At 39.5% G+C, this 22,802-nt stretch overlaps 1 protein-coding gene across 1 annotated transcript; it reads left to right on the top strand.

The window, feature by feature from the left end:
- The first annotated feature begins 15,935 nt into the window (after positions 1-15,935).
- On the top strand, positions 15,936-19,139 carry Ir84a (Ionotropic receptor 84a). The gene is made up of 5 exons (XM_017180129.2): positions 15,936-16,447; positions 17,397-17,577; positions 17,639-17,769; positions 17,965-18,135; positions 18,186-19,139. Exons 1-5 carry the CDS (start codon positions 15,936-15,938, stop codon positions 19,132-19,134), a joined length of 1,944 nt encoding a protein of 647 aa, XP_017035618.1. The 3' UTR covers positions 19,135-19,139.
- Positions 19,140-22,802: the final 3,663 nt, after the last annotated feature.

Below are 22,802 nucleotides of genomic sequence, written 5' to 3'. Positions count from 1 at the left end.
TTGCCTCCTTTTGAAATGAAAACTCGGAGAAAACTCTGGGAAAGGGAGTGTGATGTGGCAAGTGCCGCCCCTCCCAAATAGGCCGCAAATTTGTTGTCCTATTTTTCTCTCTTCTGTGATTTTCTTCACTGAGAGAAAGTACTGGATGTGAATTTTTAGATTTCAATAATATTTGTTTGCCATAATAGTACAAAATAAGCTTTATCTGGCTGAATATTTAAGAATATTTTTAAAGTATTAATATGCATAAATTAAATTTCTTTTAATTCGAAGCCCCATTTTCTCACAGTATTATTTTTCCTTATCCTTGTTCTAGACGAGACACTTACTTGCAGTGGGATTGTCTGAGCGAGGAAGAGTAAATTTTGCGCAGAATATGCAAATAATGCTGACGACAATGACGGAGCTGAGGGGATAGCTTATATATAGACCATTAGCATGGACTGCACTGATATACGAAATGCGGAAGATATTCAGTGGGAATATTGGGCATTGTGCTGGTAGTAATCAGATATGTGATGGAAATGTTGGCCCATATTGCAGCCCACGAAAATGGCAGCAATTATGTTATTGAATTCGGGGAATAGAGCGTTCTATTATGAGCACTCGCCAACATCTTTTGTATGCCTGAGTGGGAGCTTGTCTGGCTCCACTCAACTGTCTAAAGTTAGACAAGAGCTTAGCTCGGTTTGTGTCTGCACTTTGGGGCTCTAAAAATACCTGCAGCTCAGACAGAGAAATCCAATCTCGCGGGGCAACCATCAACACGGAATGAGTGTATCCAACTTAATCGCTTTTCAATTACTTTAACTTAACCACTTAATTTATTCATCGTATTACAGGTGTCCAAGCTGGCAGCTCGCCCAATCAGCGTGCAAAATCCCAGCGAGTCCATTTGGCTAAAAAAAAAAAGGTAACGAAAAGTATTTTTTCAACCCCCCCGCCAGTGGACCCCGAGGCACTGCGAGAAATGATTTTAAAAAACAATACAAATACAAGATATTTTTTAAGTACTGACAAATATAATGTCGATATTTTTGGCAGGTGTAACAAGCTCGAACCCAGCACTTAGCCATCGCAGCTCTGGCACTGTGTGCGCCGAAAACTCATCGCTCGCCTCGACGCCATTAATCCAGGTGAAATGAAAGGTGAGCGATTTTTCCCAAATCCAATTTGTTATAAAAAGCGAGAGAGAACGGGAAAGCTGAGAGCACGAGAGCTCTAGAGACCGAGAAACCGGCAGAGCTATGTGAGGCTAGGTTATCCTAGCTGCTGATTTCGGTGTGTAACGCGGCGGGAAAAGCATTTTAAGCGTTTTAAGCAGCTTACCCGCTCCGCGACCTTCGGAGCTGTCAAACCTGCTGACACTAAGTGCAGTTTCATTCCATTTATTTGCCCAGCTTAGCGCTGAGGAGCTTCAGTGTCTAATGTGTCAGACCGCAGGGCAATCCATTGATTCCGCATAACTCATTGCCAATTATGCAGATGCATTTTCCCGTCGCCTGTCAGCGACCTGTCCTTCCGGAAAATCAATGGGACTCTTCGTGGGGCGGCGGCGGCGGCGGCCACTCATCAACAAAGGTCGTTAGTTTGATAAACCCTCGGGGCTGCTCGCTTTGCACCCGGCCAGAAAGTTGCCAAAGTGTCTCGAGTGCCTTAAACTTCTTCAAACTTCTGGCCAGGCCAAGACGGCAATGATGCTCCATGCTCCGTGTTCCGTGCTTCGTTCTTCGTTCTCCGTGCCATTTCCGCGTTTCCTGGTCGACTTAATCCCAAGTGGCCAAGTAGCCCCAGCTCCGAGCGGCATTAGGCCAGGAGCAGGTGGAAGTTGCCACCTTCTTGAGTCAAGTGTGCGGTTTGTGAGCTCCAAAAAAAGGGCAAAGGTGGCGGCAGTACGGGTAAAATGGTGTACACTTGGAAAAATCTAAAAACTTGAAGAAATTTATTATCTAAAGGCCCTAGCTAGCTTTTTTGAGGAATGAATAATTTAAAATTGATTTTGGCTGTTGAATTTGTTGGCTAAATTAAGTTTCTATACAAAAATCTAAAGGGAATTTGAAATTCTGGCTTTTAAAACTATATAGGAATATAAAGAATAGAATTTTAAATTTTTAAATGCCAATTTTCGGATGATTTTACTGGCAAGTGTGCGTAGGACCTGGGCCCTACAGGCTCCTTCAAGTGCACCCTCTTTGAGCGTTCTTCGATAAACTTAATGGCCATCGAGAGTGGCCCTGAAGCCCCCCGGCAAACGCCCCCATTTTCCAGCCGCGAAACCGTTAAATGATTATGAAAATTGTTGGCAGGCGGTGACCTCAGGGGGCGGGGAAATTGAATGGTCTGCAGGCGGGCGGCTTTGGCAGCTGCCGCAGGTCACGCCCAAACAGTTTTCAAGTGTTTTCCTTTGCGAGTGAATTCAAGAATTGCCCGGGAGGTTCCTTTTACAAAAACTGCAATGAAAAACAGCGGCATTCCTGCTGCATCATTCAATTATAGTTGGACATTGGAGTTCGCTTACCCGCTTGGGTACCCTACAATTAATCAGAAAATAATTAAATAAACTCATTATTTATTGATATGGGAGCTCATCAAAATTCATGTGGCGAAAAAAATGATGATTAAGTGTCAATTTTTTGTACGTCATTCACTAAACCGAGCTCACAATTAAGTAAAATAAGTGCATTAAAATGAAATTGATTTGAATAAGAGAGCACTTTAACTGTTTTCTTTTTTTGTAAGACAGTGTTACCTATTCAAAGCGAAACTGAATTTGTATTTTATTTATAAGAACAACTACCTCTTCTTTTATGCAAAAGCAATTATTCTTATACATTTTTTCTACGAGAGATTTTAATACAAATATATGTAATGTTAAGTTTGTATGTTTTAAAAGGCCTCACTGTATAATTACAGGATATATTAATACACTCATAAATATATAATTAAGTCCAAATTGATTTTGAACCTTTAGGAAACTTAATCAAGTACTTAATTTAAGCTGGTTAAAATCCAAATGCCAATGCTGACGGAACACTCTAGGCCAGAAATATGCAATCAATTTTTATCGCCAACTTTCCATTAACTTCCATGCGGAATCCATACATGAAAAAAAAAAGAGCCAATTTAAAATTCGTCAGTGCTTTGCCGCTTCCTGTTGTTGTTCGTTACCAACAGTCATCAATTATGGCCGGCAAAAGGATGGCCGGGGATAGGCCGATCCTCCCCCGGGTTACGTGCCACGCCCCTGGCCTCCATCGCTCCATTGCTAAGCCGCTGGAAGAGTGTCACAGGCGGAAGCGTCCAACTAACTAAACTATGCAAATTGGTTATTTTATGGCCGAAACCCTTTTGTTGTTGGCAGCAGGATAACACGACAACGCGGCAGACAAAGCAGCAACAAAAAAGGCTGCGCAGCAGTAGAATAGAATAGAAAACACTGAGAAAAATATATGTTTTATAAAAATATATTTATAAAGTTTACATTTTATTCAATATAAACATTTACGAAAATGGAATGTGAAAGATCACAATACTAGCTTTTTAAGTTTTGTGTTCATTTCATTTTTATTTCTGAACTTTTTATTTATTGTGTAAAATAATAACAAGAAAAGGGAAAGCAGGGACAACGGCAACTAATGGCACAATTTTGCCAACTAGCTGGATGCGAATGCGGATGCGGATATGTGAGAATTCAATGAAATGGAAACTAACAAAATCAAATTGATGGAAAAGGCAGAGCACGGATCGGGCTTTAAAGGACACTCGGATGAAAAGAAATCGGCGCAAATCAAACCAAAGGAGCAGCGCAGCAGGAAAATTGGGCCGGAAAAAAAGAGCAGAATACGAAAAAAAAAAGAACAAAAAAATCGAGAAAAAAAGGTTAGCGGAAGCGCAGCGACAAAAGGGCGGCACCGGAGCTCAGCCACCTCCCACGTACCACTCCCCATGGAAAACAACAAAAGATGCTGGGATAGCCGAAGGAGTCACGACATGGAACAATGCCTCCGACTCGGCCTTGGACAGGAGATGAGCGGTGGGCGGTGGGTGGCTGGAGGAAGTGGGCCATGCCGGGGCTTGGTACGATGGGGCCAACTAGCGGGGCATAACTCGTGGCCAGCTTCCGTTCAATTTGAAGCCTGTTTGCTGCCCAAGTAGAAGAAAAGTCCGGGCGAAAAACAAAAGCGGAAACGAACAGTTGGCGGCCGATTGGAACAATTGCAACGGAGGCATCGCAGGCATCGGCCATCAGCGGTGGCAAGGAGTACAAAAAAGCACGGAAAAAATAAATGGTCAGTTATAAGAACTGGAATACTCTTGCTTGATTATTGATATTTTATAATAGGGATATATATATATTTCTATAATAATTAACAACTAGTGAAACCTAAAACATCTCGTCAAGCTTGGCTTTATGTTTTTTTACTCATCTATCTACAAGATGCCTGTTAGAATCATACAATCCTAAGGAGAGCGTGTCAAAAATAAATCGAATCAAGACGCAGCGACGGTGGCAAAAATTAAACAAACATGGTCGACCGTGGAGCCGGAAAAAAGCGGGAAATCGACGAGGAATGGGTTAACTACTTGGCCGGCCAACCATTGTTTGAAGTTATTATTGGTGCAGTCAATCGAGTCGGAGGCCGGCAGCGGACCCAATCATCGGCCCGACTTGTTATTGCCTTTCCTCCGAGGATATCGTCCGATTTCCCCCTCTCGCATTCTATATAATTCCTTTTCGCCTCCCCGACTTCTGTTTGTCTTTCCTTTCGCAGTTGGCATGTGAGCGTATAATTTGTAAAAATTATTTGCCCTGCTGTCGTCCTGCCTGCTCCTGCTGCTGCTTTTGCTCCTTGATCGTTCTCCGCTCGACGTCCGCTGCCGGAAGGGCACAAAAATATATATTTTTTTCATCACTGCACCCAGAAATCCAGCAATGCGGGACTGGGGACCGGGGACTCTGGACTGGGACAGGAAACGTTGCGGTCGCTGCCTCTAGCAAAAAGGGTTTAAATTTTAAATTAAGCTCCTTTATTGCCGGGCTCGGCTGGGGCGGGTGGCAGGACTCTTCACTTGCGGCGATTGTCAAGCCCTTTAATTGCGTCAAGTGACCCGGCGACCTGGCTTTAATTGGAGCAGAGATGATATCCAGGCCGATGCCTCAAGAGGGCCATTGAGCGGCGTATTTTTCATCTTGATTGCCAATCAAGTTGGAAGGGAATTGACTCAGAGCGATTGATAAATGCAGAGCGAAAAGCGGACAAAGTTTCCAGGGTTTATTTAATATTTAAAAAACATACAAAATAAAGCATTAAAAATATCATACGTTATCGGCTTAAACTCTCTGAATAATTGCTGGATTTTTTAGCCAAATGATTCGGGCAGAAGGCCCACGCAGCCAATTCATTACGGCACCAGCAGTGACAACATGCTGCCGGCCATTAAGCCAAATCGAACAGACCTAGGACCCACAAAAAGGACATCCACAGAAGGCGAGCCGACAAAGGGAATCTGTAATGGCGCGAACCGAGAGGACGACGATTTTAATGCAGCCAGCGGAGGACAGGCGACCAAATGGAAGTTGGCGGCTAAAACCGCCAAAGGGCTCGGCTGTGGCCATAATGAGAGCTGCCACAAGGATGACCGTGACCGGCGGAGGACAGATGCGGGCACAACCAAAAATCATCAGCGGAAATTCTTTGCCCTCGCCAAAGACAGCCGCTAAGCCGTCTGCATTGAGACTCCGTAATTGGAAATGATGCTCAAGTCCCACTCGAGTGACGAGCCAGTCGTTAATGATTCTCCACACCAGCCTCGACTGCAGCGGGTATTATATTACACAGAGAACAACAGTGGACTTAATACAAGCCAAGGCATTTGAAATAAAATATGTTATGGCTTTCAAAGAAAAATAAAGTCGAATAATAATTATGCCAAACAAGCTTGGAAAATTACAGAGACTTTGTCGGGAAAACCTCACACTAATTTCGTCTAAATATGTTTTTCTCCGTGCTGCCATGGAATCAGCTTGGGGGGCTGTAAGCGACAGTAATGATGGCCGACTGCGATAACGTGTTGCCGCTAAATAAATTGAATGTGACGAGTTTTCTTTGCCAAGCGTTAGTGCAGAAACTCGGCCAATTCACTCAGGCAGCAAATTTTGCATCGCAATGGCCGTTGGCAGGCAGCCCCATTCCTGCGTTCATTTTGAGCCCTGAAATGGCATTTCATCTTTTTAATTGAATTTTAATTTGTTTAGAATGCGCTTAGAGTCGACAAGTGGCCAAGAGCTCCTGCTCTGGGCCTTGTCCGGAATCCATAGTCCCGGACTCGGGAGTCTGAAGCCTGCAGTGCGGACACGCCCCCACTTAATTTACCATGCAGCCAGTCCAGAGTCGCCACTCCTCTCGCCTGCAGTGGTTGTCTGGCAGCCTTTCACAAATCGATTAAATTTAATTTGTTTTCCTTGCCGGCTTTCTCCACTGCCAGTCATTCCCGTCGTCGCTTTTCTTTCCCTTTCGGGCAGCTTAGTTTTAGCAGTAATTTCATAATGAGTTGACTTTATGCGGCCCAGTCCCAGCTGCCCGGGGAATTTTCGCCCCAGTGCCTTTGGCAAATAAAGGTTCGCGCCAACATAAAGCGGCTATGAAGTGTGGAAACTAGCAATGGACCAAACTTTTAGCCGGCAATAAGTGGAGGAGAAATTGTCGGCTTTGGAGTATTACAGTTAATGAAATAATTACATCAACTCGTGAGTTTAATGAAAATCTAAGAACTATATCCAACTTTAGGTGGAAGATGGAAATAAAACAAGGAAGAAATTTACTTATTTCAAAGAACTCTGCTATACTTTTATTCAAAAAGTTGACAACAATTATTTACTTACTTGCGTATTCATAATATAAAACTTGAAGAACTCGTATAATTAAAGTAAATTTAATTCAATATCCCTACCGAGTCTGGCCTGAAAAGTAAAAGTCGCATATTGTTGTCGTCATTTCGTGGGATTTATTCCGAGACTCGTTCCATGGCTCCAAGGGATTTTCCGCTTCCTCTTTGTTTGCCTGCCTTTATTTGGCCCATGGACAAGTTTTGTCGGTTGCCAGCGTACTTACCTACAATTAAAATCCCCCGCAGTTGAAACGTAAAAATAATTATCAAGAAAATAAAGCGGAGAGCGAAAAAAATGTAATTTTTTGACGAGTCTCTTACTTAATAATAATAATAATATCCTCTGTTTTGGCAGCGAAATTAATTAAAATGTTTCATTTCTTATTTTTTGCTGCTCCTTTACAATGCAATACCCGGGACTGGGGCATACAATTAGGGAAAGAGCCTAGAGTACATGCTTAGAATTTAAACAGCAGGGGTTTGCCTTTATAGCTTAATATACAATAAAATGCCTTCACATTTTACAGTCCCATTATGACTTAAAACTTTAGTTAGATGTGTAAAGAAATATGTTATGTTGCGAAAAATTATATTTATATTTGTAGAGATAAACCTGGAGGTAAAAATTAATTGAATAAAGCAAGAAACCGATTTTTAAACGTCTGCAACTAAGCGTAAGGTGACCTTTGCTTGAATGCCAACGCGGCGTATGCGCACTTTTATTTTAGTACCTTCTCGGTGATTCCCCGCATGTGTGATGCCAGCTCTCAAGAATCTTTTAGCAGGCAGCTCGCGTTTTCGATGGAAAATCTTGCGATAAAATGACAGGGAAAATCCCCTGCTCACAATGAATACATACATTTGAATGGCCTTGTTCCTGTCGCTGCTGTTTCAGTTTTCTGCTGCTCATTTGCATGCGGCCTTGCACAAAATGTTTTGTGTCATTACCGGCGAAAGTCAGCTAAGCGGGCCCCAAAGGAGATGGGGAAAACAAAAGAGGAGAGCTGCATCCGCATCCGCGTCCGCAAAAAAGTCAACAAATTGAATGTAATTCCTTTTAATTTCGAAGCAGTCTTAAAGTCCTTGCAGGACTCTATCTGGCCACCGATTCGGCCATCCCATCATCTTCAGCCTTCTCCATCGCCCCCCTTCTGGCACGTGGCAAGCTGTCGTGGGGCAAATTGCCCGAATGAAGTTGCCAGCGAGTTGCATGCCGCGTGCCATGAAATTAAGTTGCAAGCTGCAGGATTTGCTTTCGAGTTTCGCAACATTTTCCGGGGCGCTCTCACACTCACGGGGGACACACGCCAAGGACCTTGGCTCCGTTTTCGTGGATACTAGCACGCGAGTTATGTACAGATCCACTTCATTCCCAGTCCATAATACACAAACAAAACCAATTAGCCAGACAGTTCAAGAGTTATTGGACTCTATAAATGTAAAGTAAGCAATTTCGCGACACGAGTTAATAAACTCTTGTAAGCATCCGGTTTCGCAACCGTGACCTAATTTCATTGCCCTTTAGTAAACAATTTCGCGACATGAGTTATTAAACTCCTATATGCTTCCGGGTTCATAACGAAACCACCGCAGATAGAATAAGTCTAATCAGCATGTTTCGCAATCATATAGAATAAGCTAAATCATAATTCAAGTTAAGTACACCAACACCAACCAATTGTAACCCAAATGTAAAACCCTTTAAATACGACTTTTTGAATAAAGACAAATCAGTTATAATTCGCCACTGAAAAACTAAACGTCGTGTTCGTATTTAATTTTTTATTAAAACCCGTCCCGCAGTACAAAATTGGCGCAGCCGGTAGGATTCTTTTTTATTAAAAAGGATCCAGTGATCGAACCGAATAAATAAATAAATTTAAACAAACGGAGAAACGGAAAATAAAAAAATTTTTTAAACTTACAAACGGCCGACAAAAACCAGTGCAGTGAAATAACTCACAAAGTGCAACTACAAATAAGTTGCCAAGGAATCCCAGGAAGATCAACTAAAAATCAGTTGACAAGGACTTAGAAGGAGTTTGACTAAAAATAAGTAGACTTCTAAAGCCAAGGAATTCCAGGAAGCTCAACTAAAAATAAGTTGACAAGGACGTCGAGGGAGTTCAACTAAAAATAAGTGGACTTCTAAGTCAAGCTAAAATTGACCCAACACCCAAGACGGCATCAAGAAGACGGAACCGAGCGAATAAATACGACGAGGCAAGAATGGCACAGGAAAACCCCCGTATGCCACAGGCAGACCTACTGGAGCAACTAGCAATCAGGGAACGGCAGTTGGAGCAACTCCAACAAGCCTATGTACAACTACAAAATAACCCTGCCAACTATGCCCAACAAGGAAGGCTGTTCAAAACTATAAACCATCTGGCGACGTTCACAGGAACAGGGGACATCTCGATTAACTCCTTCTTCAGCAGCGTCGAGTATCTGCTCCAATCCATCGAAGATCCGGAACTGAAACGAGAAGCCACCAGGACCATATTCTACAGGACGATTCAAGGACAAGCGAAGGATGTAGTAATAAACGTACCGGAACCCGACAACTGGGAGCTAATCAAGGCGACATTGAAACTACGTTACCGACCGGATACAGAACCACACCAAATCTACCGAAGAATCTGCGACCTGAGAGTGAACACGGTGAGCGAACTAGCAGTGGAGTTACAGAATATTAAATATAAAACTGATGAATTAATAGTCTACCATAAGCAAGACAACTTCATAGATTTAAGTAATGTAGAAAGCTTGCTAGTAAATGCAGCTAAAGAAATAACTCAGGGTACATTACTAGACAAAATATACGAAGAAAGAGGATTAGGAGAAATTTTAAAAATAATGATGCTACGTAGATACGAAAACAGTTGTATCAGATTCCAATATAGGAAAGGCAGGCCAAACCGAAACAATCTAGAGACAGGGACTTCCAACAAAAATCAGGGAAACAATAATCAACAGCAACATTTTAGAAATTTTAATACCCAACAAAATAATCAGATTAATCAACAACAAAATTATAGGAATTTTAATCAACAAAATCAACAAAATTCCAGAAATCAAGATGGGAATCAAAATCAAAGGAACTTACAACAGAATTACAGAAATAATAATTCAGGCCAATTTAGGCAAAACAATGCTCAACAAAATATAAGAAGTAATAACTCAGGACAGAGTAGGCAGCAACCAAACTATCAGCAATCAGGTTCACAACAAACTAGGCAGTACAGGCCAGGAAATGTAGAACCGATGGAAATTGACAATTTAGAGACCGACCAAAATAGAACAAACGACGACTCTTACGATACCAAAGACTCAAACTATCAGTGCGACCAACAGGCAGAGGTGAATAATACAGTTTTTTTTACGAAACAGCCTCGGAATACCTACCACTAATAGAATTAAACATAAATAATGAAAAGTATATTGCATTAATAGATACAGGAGCCACTTTAAGTCTGGTAAATGACCAACTCAATGACTACCCAAAAAGAAAATTAAACAGACCAATACCTTACAGTACCATAAATAGCAAAGACGTTATAGAACACGAAATTCATACAACAGCACCAAAAGAATTCAATTTACCAGGTAACGCGAGGGTTCGATGGAAAGTAGCCCCACTTACAGGAAGGAAATATAATTTCATTATAGGAATAGACCTATTAAATTTTTTAAACGCCTACATTAATTTGGAACAAAGAACTTTAACGCTAAATCATAAAGAAAATTCAATAATAAATAACCCTTATCAATACAAAGAAGTGTGTACTTTAGAAAGTAACGAAGGAAACCTTGATAGTTTAAAACTTGATCATTTAAATAAAGAAGAACGAAAAGAGATCGAAATTATTATACAAAGGTTTAGTAAATTATTTTTTAAAGAGGGAGACATATTGACAAGTACGACAGAAATAGAACATGAGATACGGACAACCACGGACGAACAATTAAATTCAAAACTATACAGGTATCCACCTCAACATGAAGAAGAAGTAAGGAGACAAATTAAAGAAATGACAGAACAGGGTATAATAAGGAAAAGTAATTCAAGATATTCAAGCCCCTTAATAGTGATACCGAAAAAAATCGACAATTCAGGTAAAAGGAAGTATCGAATAGTAATTGACTATAGAAAGCTAAACGAAATCACGATAGATGACAAGTTTCCGATCCCAAATATCGAATCAATTTTGGACAAACTTGGAAGAGCTCAATATTTTACAACGTTAGATTTAGCCAAAGGCTACCATCAAATTTTAGTTAAAGAGGAAGATAGAAAGAAAACAGCCTTTGTAACGCCACACGGCTTATATGAGTTTATAAGAATGCCATTCGGGTTAAAAAATGCCCCAGCCACATTCCAGAGACTTATGAACGAAATTTTGAGAGACCACATAAATAAAAAATGTGTCGTTTATCTAGATGATATACTAATTTTCAGCACATCGCTGCAAGAACACATTCAGACAATCAAAGAAATTTTCAAAATTTTGGAAGAGAAAAATCTAAAGATCCAGATAGATAAATGCAATTTTATGAAAAGGGAAACAGAATTTCTTGGGCATATCTTGACAAAGGAAGGAATTAAACCCAATCCCAATAAAATAGCTATTATAGAAAAATTAGTACTACCACGGACAGAAAAACAGATAAAAAGTTTCCTAGGTATAACTGGATATTACAGAAAGTTTATTAAGGATTATGCTAAAGTAGCGCAACCTATAACAAAATATTTAAAGAAAAATGTGAAAATAAACCCAAAAGATCCAACTTATGTAGAAGCATTTGAAAAATTAAAACATATGATCAGTTCACACCCCATACTTAGATTTCCCAATTTTGAGAAAACATTTACACTTACGACTGATGCGTCGAATTATGCAATAGGTGCGGTACTATCACAAGAGGGCCACCCAATTTGTTTTGCATCCAGAACACTTAATACGCATGAAAGAAATTATTCAGCTACCGATAAAGAATTTTTGGCAATCCTTTGGAGCGTAAATTATCTTAGACCGTATTTGTATGGAAGGAAATTTAAGATACTGACAGATCATCAGCCGATAAAATTTTTGCATTCGAAACATAAAGGGAAAGATATCTCACCTAGACATCAAAGATGGTTATTAAAACTAGGAGAATACCAATTCGAGATTGACTACTTAAAAGGAAAGGAAAATAGAGTAGCCGATTTCTTGAGCAGACTCGATGACAATGACTACCTCATTCAGAACAAAAATGACACACTGGACGAAAAAAACGATAACATGTCAGAAATAAATATAATAGCAAACTTAGAAGACAAAGAAGATAATTCATCAAACGCGACAATACACTCAGCCGAAGAAAACCTTCACAATCATTTTTTCATAAAGGAGGAAATAGTTAATAAATACAGAACACAAATAATAATTACAAATTGTAAAACAGAAGAATTTAAAACCATAAAAGATAAAAGAATAATTTTTATAGCTAAACATGATTTTCCAACGATGGGAGAGATTTTTAAGAAATATATAGGCAAAGGAAGAATTGGAATTTACTCGTATCTACCATACCACGAATACAATATAGTACAGGAAAAATTAATAGAAATGTTTTCAAATGACAAACAAATAGAATTCATTAAATGCACGCTTAGAGCTCAGGACATGGAATCCGAAACAGAAGCAGTCAAACAAATATCGTTTTATCATGTAAAAGAAAGTATGCATTCAGGCATTCAGGAAACGTACAACCAATTAAAAAGTAGAATATACTATCCAAAATTACTAGAATTGGTGCAAATGGTTATTAACCAATGTGATTTGTGCAAAGAAATAAAATACGACAGAAATCCTATAAAGAACAAATTCAAAAAAACCGAAACTCCATCAGATAAGAATCAAATTATTCATATAGACACATACGTAGTAAGAAATACACATTTCTTAACAATTATAGACAAATTTACCAAGTTCGCAGCAGCATATTCACTAAATGATCGAAATCATATGACCATAGTAGAACAACTAGAAGAACATTTCACAAAGCTAGGTAAACCAGATAAAATCATAGCTGACAACGAATTCAATTCGATCAGAATTAAAGAATTATTAATGCAAGAAGGAATAGAATTACATCTAACTAAACCAAATAGTCACACGGGAAATTCTGACATAGAAAGGTTACACAATTCATTAGCAGAAAAACTTAGGGTAACACTAAAAACAGAAACATCAAACATGACAATAAAACAGTTATTGCAAAAGGCAATTAGAAATTACAATGGCAGATATCACTCTACAATCAAATGCACTCCCAACGAAGCTCAGAATAATAAAGTAGAATTGACAAAAATTAAAGAAAATATTGAAAATGCTAAGGAGAAAATGTTAGAAAAGAACAATTTCAACAGGGAAAACTACAAAGAAAAACGAGAAGAAGGATTTATAAAAAATTACAAGGCAGTCAGACACAAAGAAGTTCCAAAATATAAAAAGGAAAAACTTAAAGGTATTGACCCAAAGAATATTAAACGAGCTTACAAATTTACAGAAAACGCTGATGACGACAATATTAATACTATTAACAATAACGACAATATCAGGAACATTGACGACTCAACAGATACTTGACCAAGACGGATACGCACTAATAGATATAAAAGACCAAGCTATAGTAACGACTACAGACATAATAGTTCACATAATTAATTTAAAAGACATTGACGACACGTTAGGTGATCTAGAAACCAACATACAAATGTTAAAAAACGACAACAAACATATATTAGAGACACAACTAACAGAGACAAAACATAAACTATACACATTATATGGAAATCATACACGTAAAAGAAGAGGACTGGTTAACGCAGTAGGCAGTGGAGCAAAATGGTTGTTTGGAACAATGGACGAAGAAGACAGAAAAGTTATAGAAAATCACTTATCTAATTTCAAGGAAAACATGCAAGAAACCAATGAGTTAGTAAACAAACAAATTTATATTAACACATACTTCAACGACACAATCAGTCACATAAGGTATCTAATCCAATCAGACAGGAGAGCTATAGAAAGTCAGTTAAGTTCAATTAACAAATATGAAAATACAAGAAATCAGGAGAACCTATATTATGACCAACAAATAAAAATTCAATTAATAAGAAATAAAATAGAACATTTACAAGACAACGTTGCATCCGCCAGATACAATATCTTACACCCCAGCATATTGACAGATATTGAGATCACAAAATATAATATAAATTTCAACAAACTAAATAATCTCAAGCTAGCTACAGCAGTTTTGAAAAATAATCTATTAATATTCGCTATCGAAATTCCTACAAACTTTATTACAATAAAAACCCAACAAATAATTCCCGTACCTAATTATGAACATTTTGAAATAGATCACAAGTCCGAAGTTATATTTAAATATAAAAACATTACATACACATACGAAAGTAATAAAAAATTAAAAGAAATGAAAAACAGCAAGCATTGTATAATTAAAAACAATTGTAAACTAATAAAAAGTAAAGAGATGGAAATAATAGAACTAGACGAGGAAACCATAGTAATAAATAATGCGAATAACGAAACATTATATCAAAATTGTAACAACAAAACAATACAAATTGTAAATAACACCTTAATACATTTTGTAAATTGTACAATAGGTATAGATAATAATTATTTTACCAACACTGTCGAAGAAGAAAATGAAAAAATATTATTCGAAAAAAAGGAACAAATCCAAAATTTTACAAAACAAATTACATTTGAAAGCATATTAGAAAACAATAAAATAAACTGGGTAAACATTAAACAATTAAAGACACACAAAGATATCATCTACTCCTTTAATGCCGCTGTAATTGTATTAATAATCATATTAATAACCCTGATTGTATTAAAACACAAAAAAATCAAAGTTCAACTGAACAGTAATAGAATTCAGGAGAATTCTTTTCTAAAGGGGGGAGAAGTTATGTACAGATCCACTTCATTCCCAGTCCATAATACACAAACAAAACCAATTAGCCAGACAGTTCAAGAGTTATTGGACTCTATAAATGTAAAGTAAGCAATTTCGCGACACGAGTTAATAAACTCTTGTAAGCATCCGGTTTCGCAACCGTGACCTAATTTCATTGCCCTTTAGTAAACAATTTCGCGACATGAGTTATTAAACTCCTATATGCTTCCGGGTTCATAACGAAACCACCGCAGATAGAATAAGTCTAATCAGCATGTTTCGCAATCATATAGAATAAGCTAAATCATAATTCAAGTTAAGTACACCAACACCAACCAATTGTAACCCAAATGTAAAACCCTTTAAATACGACTTTTTGAATAAAGACAAATCAGTTATAATTCGCCACTGAAAAACTAAACGTCGTGTTCGTATTTAATTTTTTATTAAAACCCGTCCCGCAGTACAAAATTCGCGTTCCTGCCGTTTCTCGCAGCTTCTTGGCTGCAGTCGGATAATGTCACGCTAATGCCACCAGCTTTGTCCTGCTTAATGTTGCGTCTAGTTATTGGATTTCTGGTATATGCCGGCAAAGGGATTGCTTACTTTATCCTAGGTATTCCGGAGCAGTCGAACGAAGACGATGCGGCGTTGAGGCACTTTTGATCGACATGGCGAAGAGAAAAACTATATAAATCTTTAACAAAATAGTGCGATTTTATTAAATTACAATAAATAAGTTGCATTTCAAACTTCACAATACCATTTCAGTGTTGTTTCCTGCACATAGTGCGTTTCCTGAAAATAATTTAAATTTAATTGGAGTCACAGCTGCACAATAGTGACATTCCCTTCAGCGTAACCACATATTTATGCATCCTGGCGATAATTTTCTTGTCAAGCGCACAATTTGCGTGAGTCCAGGATACACCGATATGATAAATGTGTATAAATTATGCACATGCAGAGGGGAGAACGGAACCCTATAAAAACGCCAGGAGCCCCGCACAAAGCAAACACATGCCGGAGAGGAGAAGTCGGTGCGAAAGTGGCCATATAAAATGATTAAGTTGCAAGTGAAAGTTATTTCTTGGCTCTTTATAATTTTAACAGCATTTTTATGCGTGCCGCAAATTGAAAGCATAAATACCAATTTCCTCGAGCTGGCCGCCTTCGAGGACTTTTTGCGCTCGCAGCACTTGAGCCAGGTCCTGGTCGTCCGCAGCGGTGATGGCGGTAATGGCGACTGGCAAGTTGAATGCCACCAGAAATTGTTGTCCAACTATCGTGTGCAATTTTACCGGCCAGGAATGCCCCAGAATTTCGAGGATCTCATGTTCTACGGGTCGCCGCGCACAGCGGTCCTGGTGCTGAATTTCAGGCACATCCTTGTGAGGCGACATGTCTTTCGGGCGGCCTCCGAGGCGGGGTACTTCAATAATTCGCTGGCGTGGTTTATTCTCGGCTCCAGCAGCGAGTCCCTGCCAGACGAGCGGCTGATTGAGGAGCACTTCAGTGGCTACAGCATGGGAATTGATGCGGATATCACGGTGGTTCTGCGGCGTCCGGATAAGTAAGGAATATATAGGGTAAGGTGGGGTAAAGCCGACCTAGTAAATGGTTTTGGCTATAAAATGTTTATTTTACATCGGATAAAGTCGTTATATATACCAAATTAAAGGTTAGACTTTTGCGCAACGTTCTATGCATAGCATTTTATTCATACCTTTGAAAAGTTTTGAGATACAAGCGTTTTACGAAAAAGTTCATTTTTGCTATGTTCAAAAATGATGGGGTAAACCCGACCGCCTATGTTTTTGGTTGATTTAGTACAGATATAACCTAAATATAGGTTTTGCAATGATAAATCAATCAATGTTATGTTATATAATGGTAATAAAAGATAAAAGAATTAAAAAAATTAAAATAGCAAAATAATTAATCAGTATCATCTGATTCGCTGCTCAAATAGCTTGCTGGCGTTTTTTGGTTCGAGTTGAACGTTTGATTGGCTGCGATGTTGATGGTTTTGGTGTGATTGTTGTTTTTTTTGGATTTTTTGCGGCAGGATTTACCCCACTATTTAGAGGTCGGATTTGCCCCACCACGTAATTTTTCATAAAAACGCAATAAAAAAGAAATTATGAAAAAAAATGAACCAAACTTATATGCACTTTGTAGGACTTTATTCAAAGAATCTAAATCCACTTACCTTTTCATGCGATAACTTTGACAAAAAGAAATATCCTGCAGTTAATTATGCACAAAAATGAAATTCAAAATTGTGAAAACAAACTTGTTGTCGTTTGACCATCTCAATGTTGACTAATAAAATGCTGTCATACCACCATTTACATTGTTTTCGATGCTCTACACGACAACACTAATATTATTTTGCGTAGTGCTTCCGATATTCGAAAACAGAGGGAGGTCGGGTTTACCCACACTGTCGGCTTTACCCCACCTTACCCTACAATATCGCGGAATATTTTTAAAAATTAAAATGCAAATTTTATTGTCAGCACTTCCTGGTTGCTTTACGATGTTTACCGCATCAGCTCCCAAGGCCCCACGCCCCTGATAATTGGAAGAAAGGGCCAGTGGTCTGTTTCAGGAGGTTACCAGCTTTTGGATAATTATAGAAACAGCTGGGTCATTCGTCGACGAAACTTCGGCCAAATCACCTTGCAGGCCAGCACTGCGGTGAGTAAACATGGTGAGGGTCTTCTCAACTTGCACTCAGCCACCCCCTCTCTTACTTCAGTTGACAGAGAAGCCTTCTGGATTCGATGACATGACCTACCTGGCGGACGATATACACCTCCTGGAACGGGATCCCATGCAGCGGAAGACCTATCAGTTGTTCAGACTCGTCCAGAGCATGTACAATCTCAGGTGGGTCTGCAAAAATGGCAACAAGGTATCCACTAATGAGCCGGTTTTAACACTGAAAATAATATATATAAAAATTACCTATTTATTTGTTGCACTTTGTATATATGAAAAAGAAAACGAGAAGCTCCTTAATCCTAGTTTCAGCCCCTCTTATGTTTTAGTACATTTAAATTCACACTTTTTTTCAACGTGCAGCCTGGCCATCAGTTTCACAGACAGGTGGGGCGAGCTGCTGGAGAACGGCAGCTGGAGCGGAGTGATGGGTCAGGTGACGAGTGGCGCCGCAGACTTGGCCGTGTGTCCCATGCGCTTTGTGGTGGACAGGCAGCCCTACATTCAGTACTCGCCAGTGCTGCTCACCCAGGAGTAAGCTAATCCCTTTGAAGTCGAATCCCTGACTGATTTTCAACCCCTAGCATCCACTTCATCTTCCGCCATCCGCGCCACAGCCACATCCGGAATATATTCTTCGAGCCCCTGAGCACCCAGGTGTGGTGGTGTGTCCTTGTCCTGGTCGCGGGAAGCATTCTACTCCTTCTGCTGCATGTACGACAGGAGAGGCTGCTCCATCGATCCCACGTGGAGAGCCGCTTGTCCTTCGTCTGGTTCAGCATGCTTGAGACGTACCTTCAGCAGGGCCCTACCACTGACACTTTCCGGCTATTTTCCACTAGACTTCTGATCAGCTTCTGCTGCACTTTCAGCTTCATGCTTATGCAGTTTTACGGAGCCTTCATAGTGGGCTCTTTGCTCTCGGAGAGCCCAAGGAGTATTGTTAGCCTGCAGGATCTGTATGATAGCAACTTGGTCATCGGCATGGAGAATATTTCCTACAACTTTGCCATGTTTACGAATACCAGCTACCAGCTCGTGAAGGAGGTTTTTGCCCAGAAAATCTGCAAGTCCGGGGAGCACAACATACTGACGCTTCAGCAGGGCGCTGAGAGGATCATCCAAGGACGTTTTGCCTTCCACACGGCCATGGATCGCATATACAGACTGCTGATGGACCTCCAGATGGACGAGGTAGAGTTCTGTGAGCTTCAGGAGATCAAGTTCACTTCCACCTACACCACGGGATCAATTATGCCCAAGGGGTCGCCGTGGAGGGAGCACCTGGCCCACGCGCTGCTCCATTTTCAGGCCACCGGACTCAAGCAGTACAACGACAGGAAGTGGATGGTGCAACGGCCGGACTGCAACCAGTTTAAGGCCTCCCAGGCAGAGGTGGATCTGGAGCACTTTGCACCGGCACTCTTCGCCCTCGTCCTAGCCATAATGGCCAGTGCCATGGTCTTTCTGCTGGAACTTCTTGTGCACTGGCTGCCGGAGCTCCGAAAAAGGTTGCGAGCCATGTCCACTTAAGTAATCATCCTGCCCCAGCCCAGTTCAGCCCAGCAGTTGCCCTGCCACGACTTTCGGCTACAAATTTTGTGTCGCTTTTAATGTTTTCTGCATTTTTAATAATAGTAAAAAATTTGTAATAATGTCAGCTATTCCCAGCTCAGAAGCTCCGTCGCGGGGCCGAAATTAAAAATTCCATTAAACTGCAAACACTTGCATGTACTCAACTAGCTCTGGTGGTGGTTCTGGTCCTGGTCCCGTAGCCTCCTTGGCTGGGGTCAGGCCGAGCTGCCTGCATTGGGCGCCCTGTTCATTTGGACTTAATTATGAAGCTGGCTGGAGGCGGTGTCACTTGTTTTCTATTAACGGACAAGCTTTTAAGGGGCGAGAAGCTGTGTTAGTTCCGCGGAGGACAATTCAGTTAGCGAAAAGCAAGTCCTCTGGTCAACTTTTTAAGCAATACATGGTAACAACTTTAAGGTTTTTGGATAGTTGAAGATCAAACTTCTATTAAGAAATATTTTAATGTATAGTTTTAAAGCAGATAATAATATAATAATATTGTCTTGTTCTTGAAAAAGAAATTACTTGTAATAACCGCTGGCCAATTGTGTAATCACATTTGATGCAATTGGATGCGTGTTCCGTGTCCTGCTTAGAGCCCTATGGTAGTGGCTACGCTTGTCCTGGCCCTGGACTGTGGTCACGCATAACCTTCAATTAAGCTGTCACAAAGTGGGACAGACACGGATTGCGGTGGGATCTCGGGGGGTCGATATAATCACATTTATATGACAGTTTAGAATGGAATTGTGCAATGAGACGGCACGATGGCATTCCGCACGAGTGCGGCGGAAAAGTTGCAAATCCAACTCGCTTAAACCTTTTGTTTATAAGATGTGACATTTGGGGAGAGCCAAAGCTGCTACGAGCAGTTCTAATTACCACACTTAAAATCCCATTTAAGCGTATGCAAGCGTTATGATTTGCGGATTACTTTCTAACACGGGATTGCATTTGAATTTTGAAATTAATTTGCATAGTCAGGCGATTAAGGTATTTATGAAATAAACTTTTATTCAATTAAATTGATTCGTTTTTGTGGGAGAAATGTCATAAGGCAGCTCCTAAAGTATTTATTGCTGTCTTTAAATATATTTGAATCTTCCCAAAAATAAATAATAATAACACAAACATTGCCGCCAACATTGCTTACATGTAATTCAGCTATTTTCCTTATGTTATTAATGAATTATATCTATAATAAAGTTAACACAAAGCTTTAATAGACGAAAACACAGGGCAACCCAAATTAAATTCAAGTTTAATACCAGATAAGTTGAGTAATTTCTAGGCTATTTTTATACCCTTGCAGGATATTATAATTTCAGTCAGAAGTTTGCAACGCAGTGAAGGAGACCTTTCCGACCCTATAAAGTATATATATTCTTGATCAGCATCAACAGCCGAGTCGATCTAGCCATGTCCGTCTGTCCGTCTGTCCATCTGTCCGTCTGTCAGTCTGTCCGTCCGTCTGTCCGTTTCTACGCAAACTAGTTCCTCAGTTTTAGAGCTATCTCAATGAAACTTTGCATATATTCTTCTATATGCTCTCACTGCTATATATGTCGGAACGGGCCGGATCGGACGACTATATCATATAGCTGCCATACAAATGTTCGATAAATTTTTAGAAAAAAAATTATAACTTAGCTGTTTTTCAACATTTTTGCACCATTTTTTAGATATGGCCATTTTATATTATCCGAAAAGTGCTTGTCAAACTGTAAAAGTTGAATCTCACTTGGACCAGTGCTTATCAAACTGTAATCTGAACTTCCGCCTAAAAGATGCCACGTTTTTAATAGAAAACCCCAAAAGTATGCTTTAATTTTTTAATAATGCTAATGAGCATCACAGATGCAAGTGAGCAAAATTTTTCATTCAATTTGGCCGCTTTCCAGACTGGGGTAACAGGCGAACAGAAACCAGCAGCAAGCAACTGAAAACTGGTATAAACTGTTATAAAAACTTTTGGGCAAATATAATAATTGGTATAAACTGTTATATTTCATTTTATGCATTTATACCTATTTGTTGCCGACAACAACAGCTTGATGGCAACAACAACCCCTTTACAACAACATCCCTGCAGCAGTCCATACAAATTTCTGAAATTTTCCATGCAAATTGCCCGTTTCCCAAATTGGGATAACAGGCGAACAGAAACCAGCAGCAAGCAACTGAAAACTGGTATAAACTGTTATAAAAAGTCCAAGTTTCGAACCATTGATCTTGGAGTAAGCGAAGACTCAAACCAGATGTGACCATATTGTACATTTTTTGGCTAAAATGTTGCTTAAATGCACCTGGGCACACTGAATCTGACTTTGCATCAGTGATGCTCATCTATCTATTTTGTCCCAATAAAGAAATATAGCTAGATGGGCATCACTGCTATTACGCCTGATATATTGCCTCCCAATATTGCAAAATAGCTACATGAGCATCACTGATGCAAAGTCTGATTTTATAGCCTCCCAATATTGCAATATAGCCAGATGAGCATCACTGCCATTAAGCCCGATTTTATAGCCTCCCAATATTGCAATATAGCTAGATGAGCATCACTGATGCAGATGAGCATCACTGATGCAGATGAGCATCACTGATGGAAGTGAGCATCACTGATGGAAGTGAGCATCACTGATGGAAGTGAGCATCACTGATGGAAGTGAGCATCACTGATGGAAGTGAGCATCACTGATGGAAGTGAGCATCACTGATGGAAGTGAGCATCACTGATGGAAGTGAGCATCACTGATGGAAGTGAGCATCACTGAAGGAATTGAGCATCACTGATGGAAGTGAGCATCACTGATGGAGATGAGCATCACTGATGCAAGTGAGCAAATTTTTTCATTCGATTTGGCCGCTTTCCAAACTGGGGTAACAGGCGAACAGAAATCAGCAGCAAGCAAAACTGAAAACTGGTATAAACTGTTATAAAAAGTCCAAGTTTCAAACCATTTCGGAGCCGGCGGAAGTAAGCGGAGACTCAAACCTTTTGAATCCAAATTTAGGTGTTATTTTACAACTGCACCTGGGCACACTGAAACTGATCGTCGTTAAATTCAAATTTGACAGTTAAATTCAAATTCAAATTTGGCAGTTAAAATATTTAAAAAATTTTTTTAAATTCTAAAAAAATTTTAAAAATCTAAAAAAATAAGTTAAAATATTAGAAAAAAATTTTAAATCTAATTTGAGACATGAGCTTCTGGTATTTTATCAGAATTTTGGTATAAATTTTATGAAAATCGGACGACTATATCTTATAGCTGCCATAGGAACGATAGGGAAAGTAATAGACAAAATTATAACTTCGTTGTTTTTCAACGTATTTTCATTTACTTTAAGACATGAGCTTATTTCAGAATTTTGGTAACAATATTATGAAAATCGGACAACTATATCATATAGCTGCCATAGAAGTGATCCATAGATGTAGAGAAAATGTAAAGCTGGGAATGTATAACTGTAACTTTCAAACTGTAAACATAATAAGTATAGGTAAAATGTTATGAAACTCTGCTTAGTGTCTGTTTTCGGCATTATAATTGATGATATAAATATGAAAACCAATCTGCAAGGGTATACAAACTTCGGCGTGCCGAAGTTAGCTTCCT

Source organism: Drosophila kikkawai, chromosome 3R, assembly GCF_030179895.1.
Source record: "Drosophila kikkawai strain 14028-0561.14 chromosome 3R, DkikHiC1v2, whole genome shotgun sequence".
Lineage (NCBI taxonomy): Eukaryota > Metazoa > Arthropoda > Insecta > Diptera > Drosophilidae > Drosophila > Drosophila kikkawai.
This window is presented reverse-complemented; position numbering and strand designations above follow the sequence as displayed.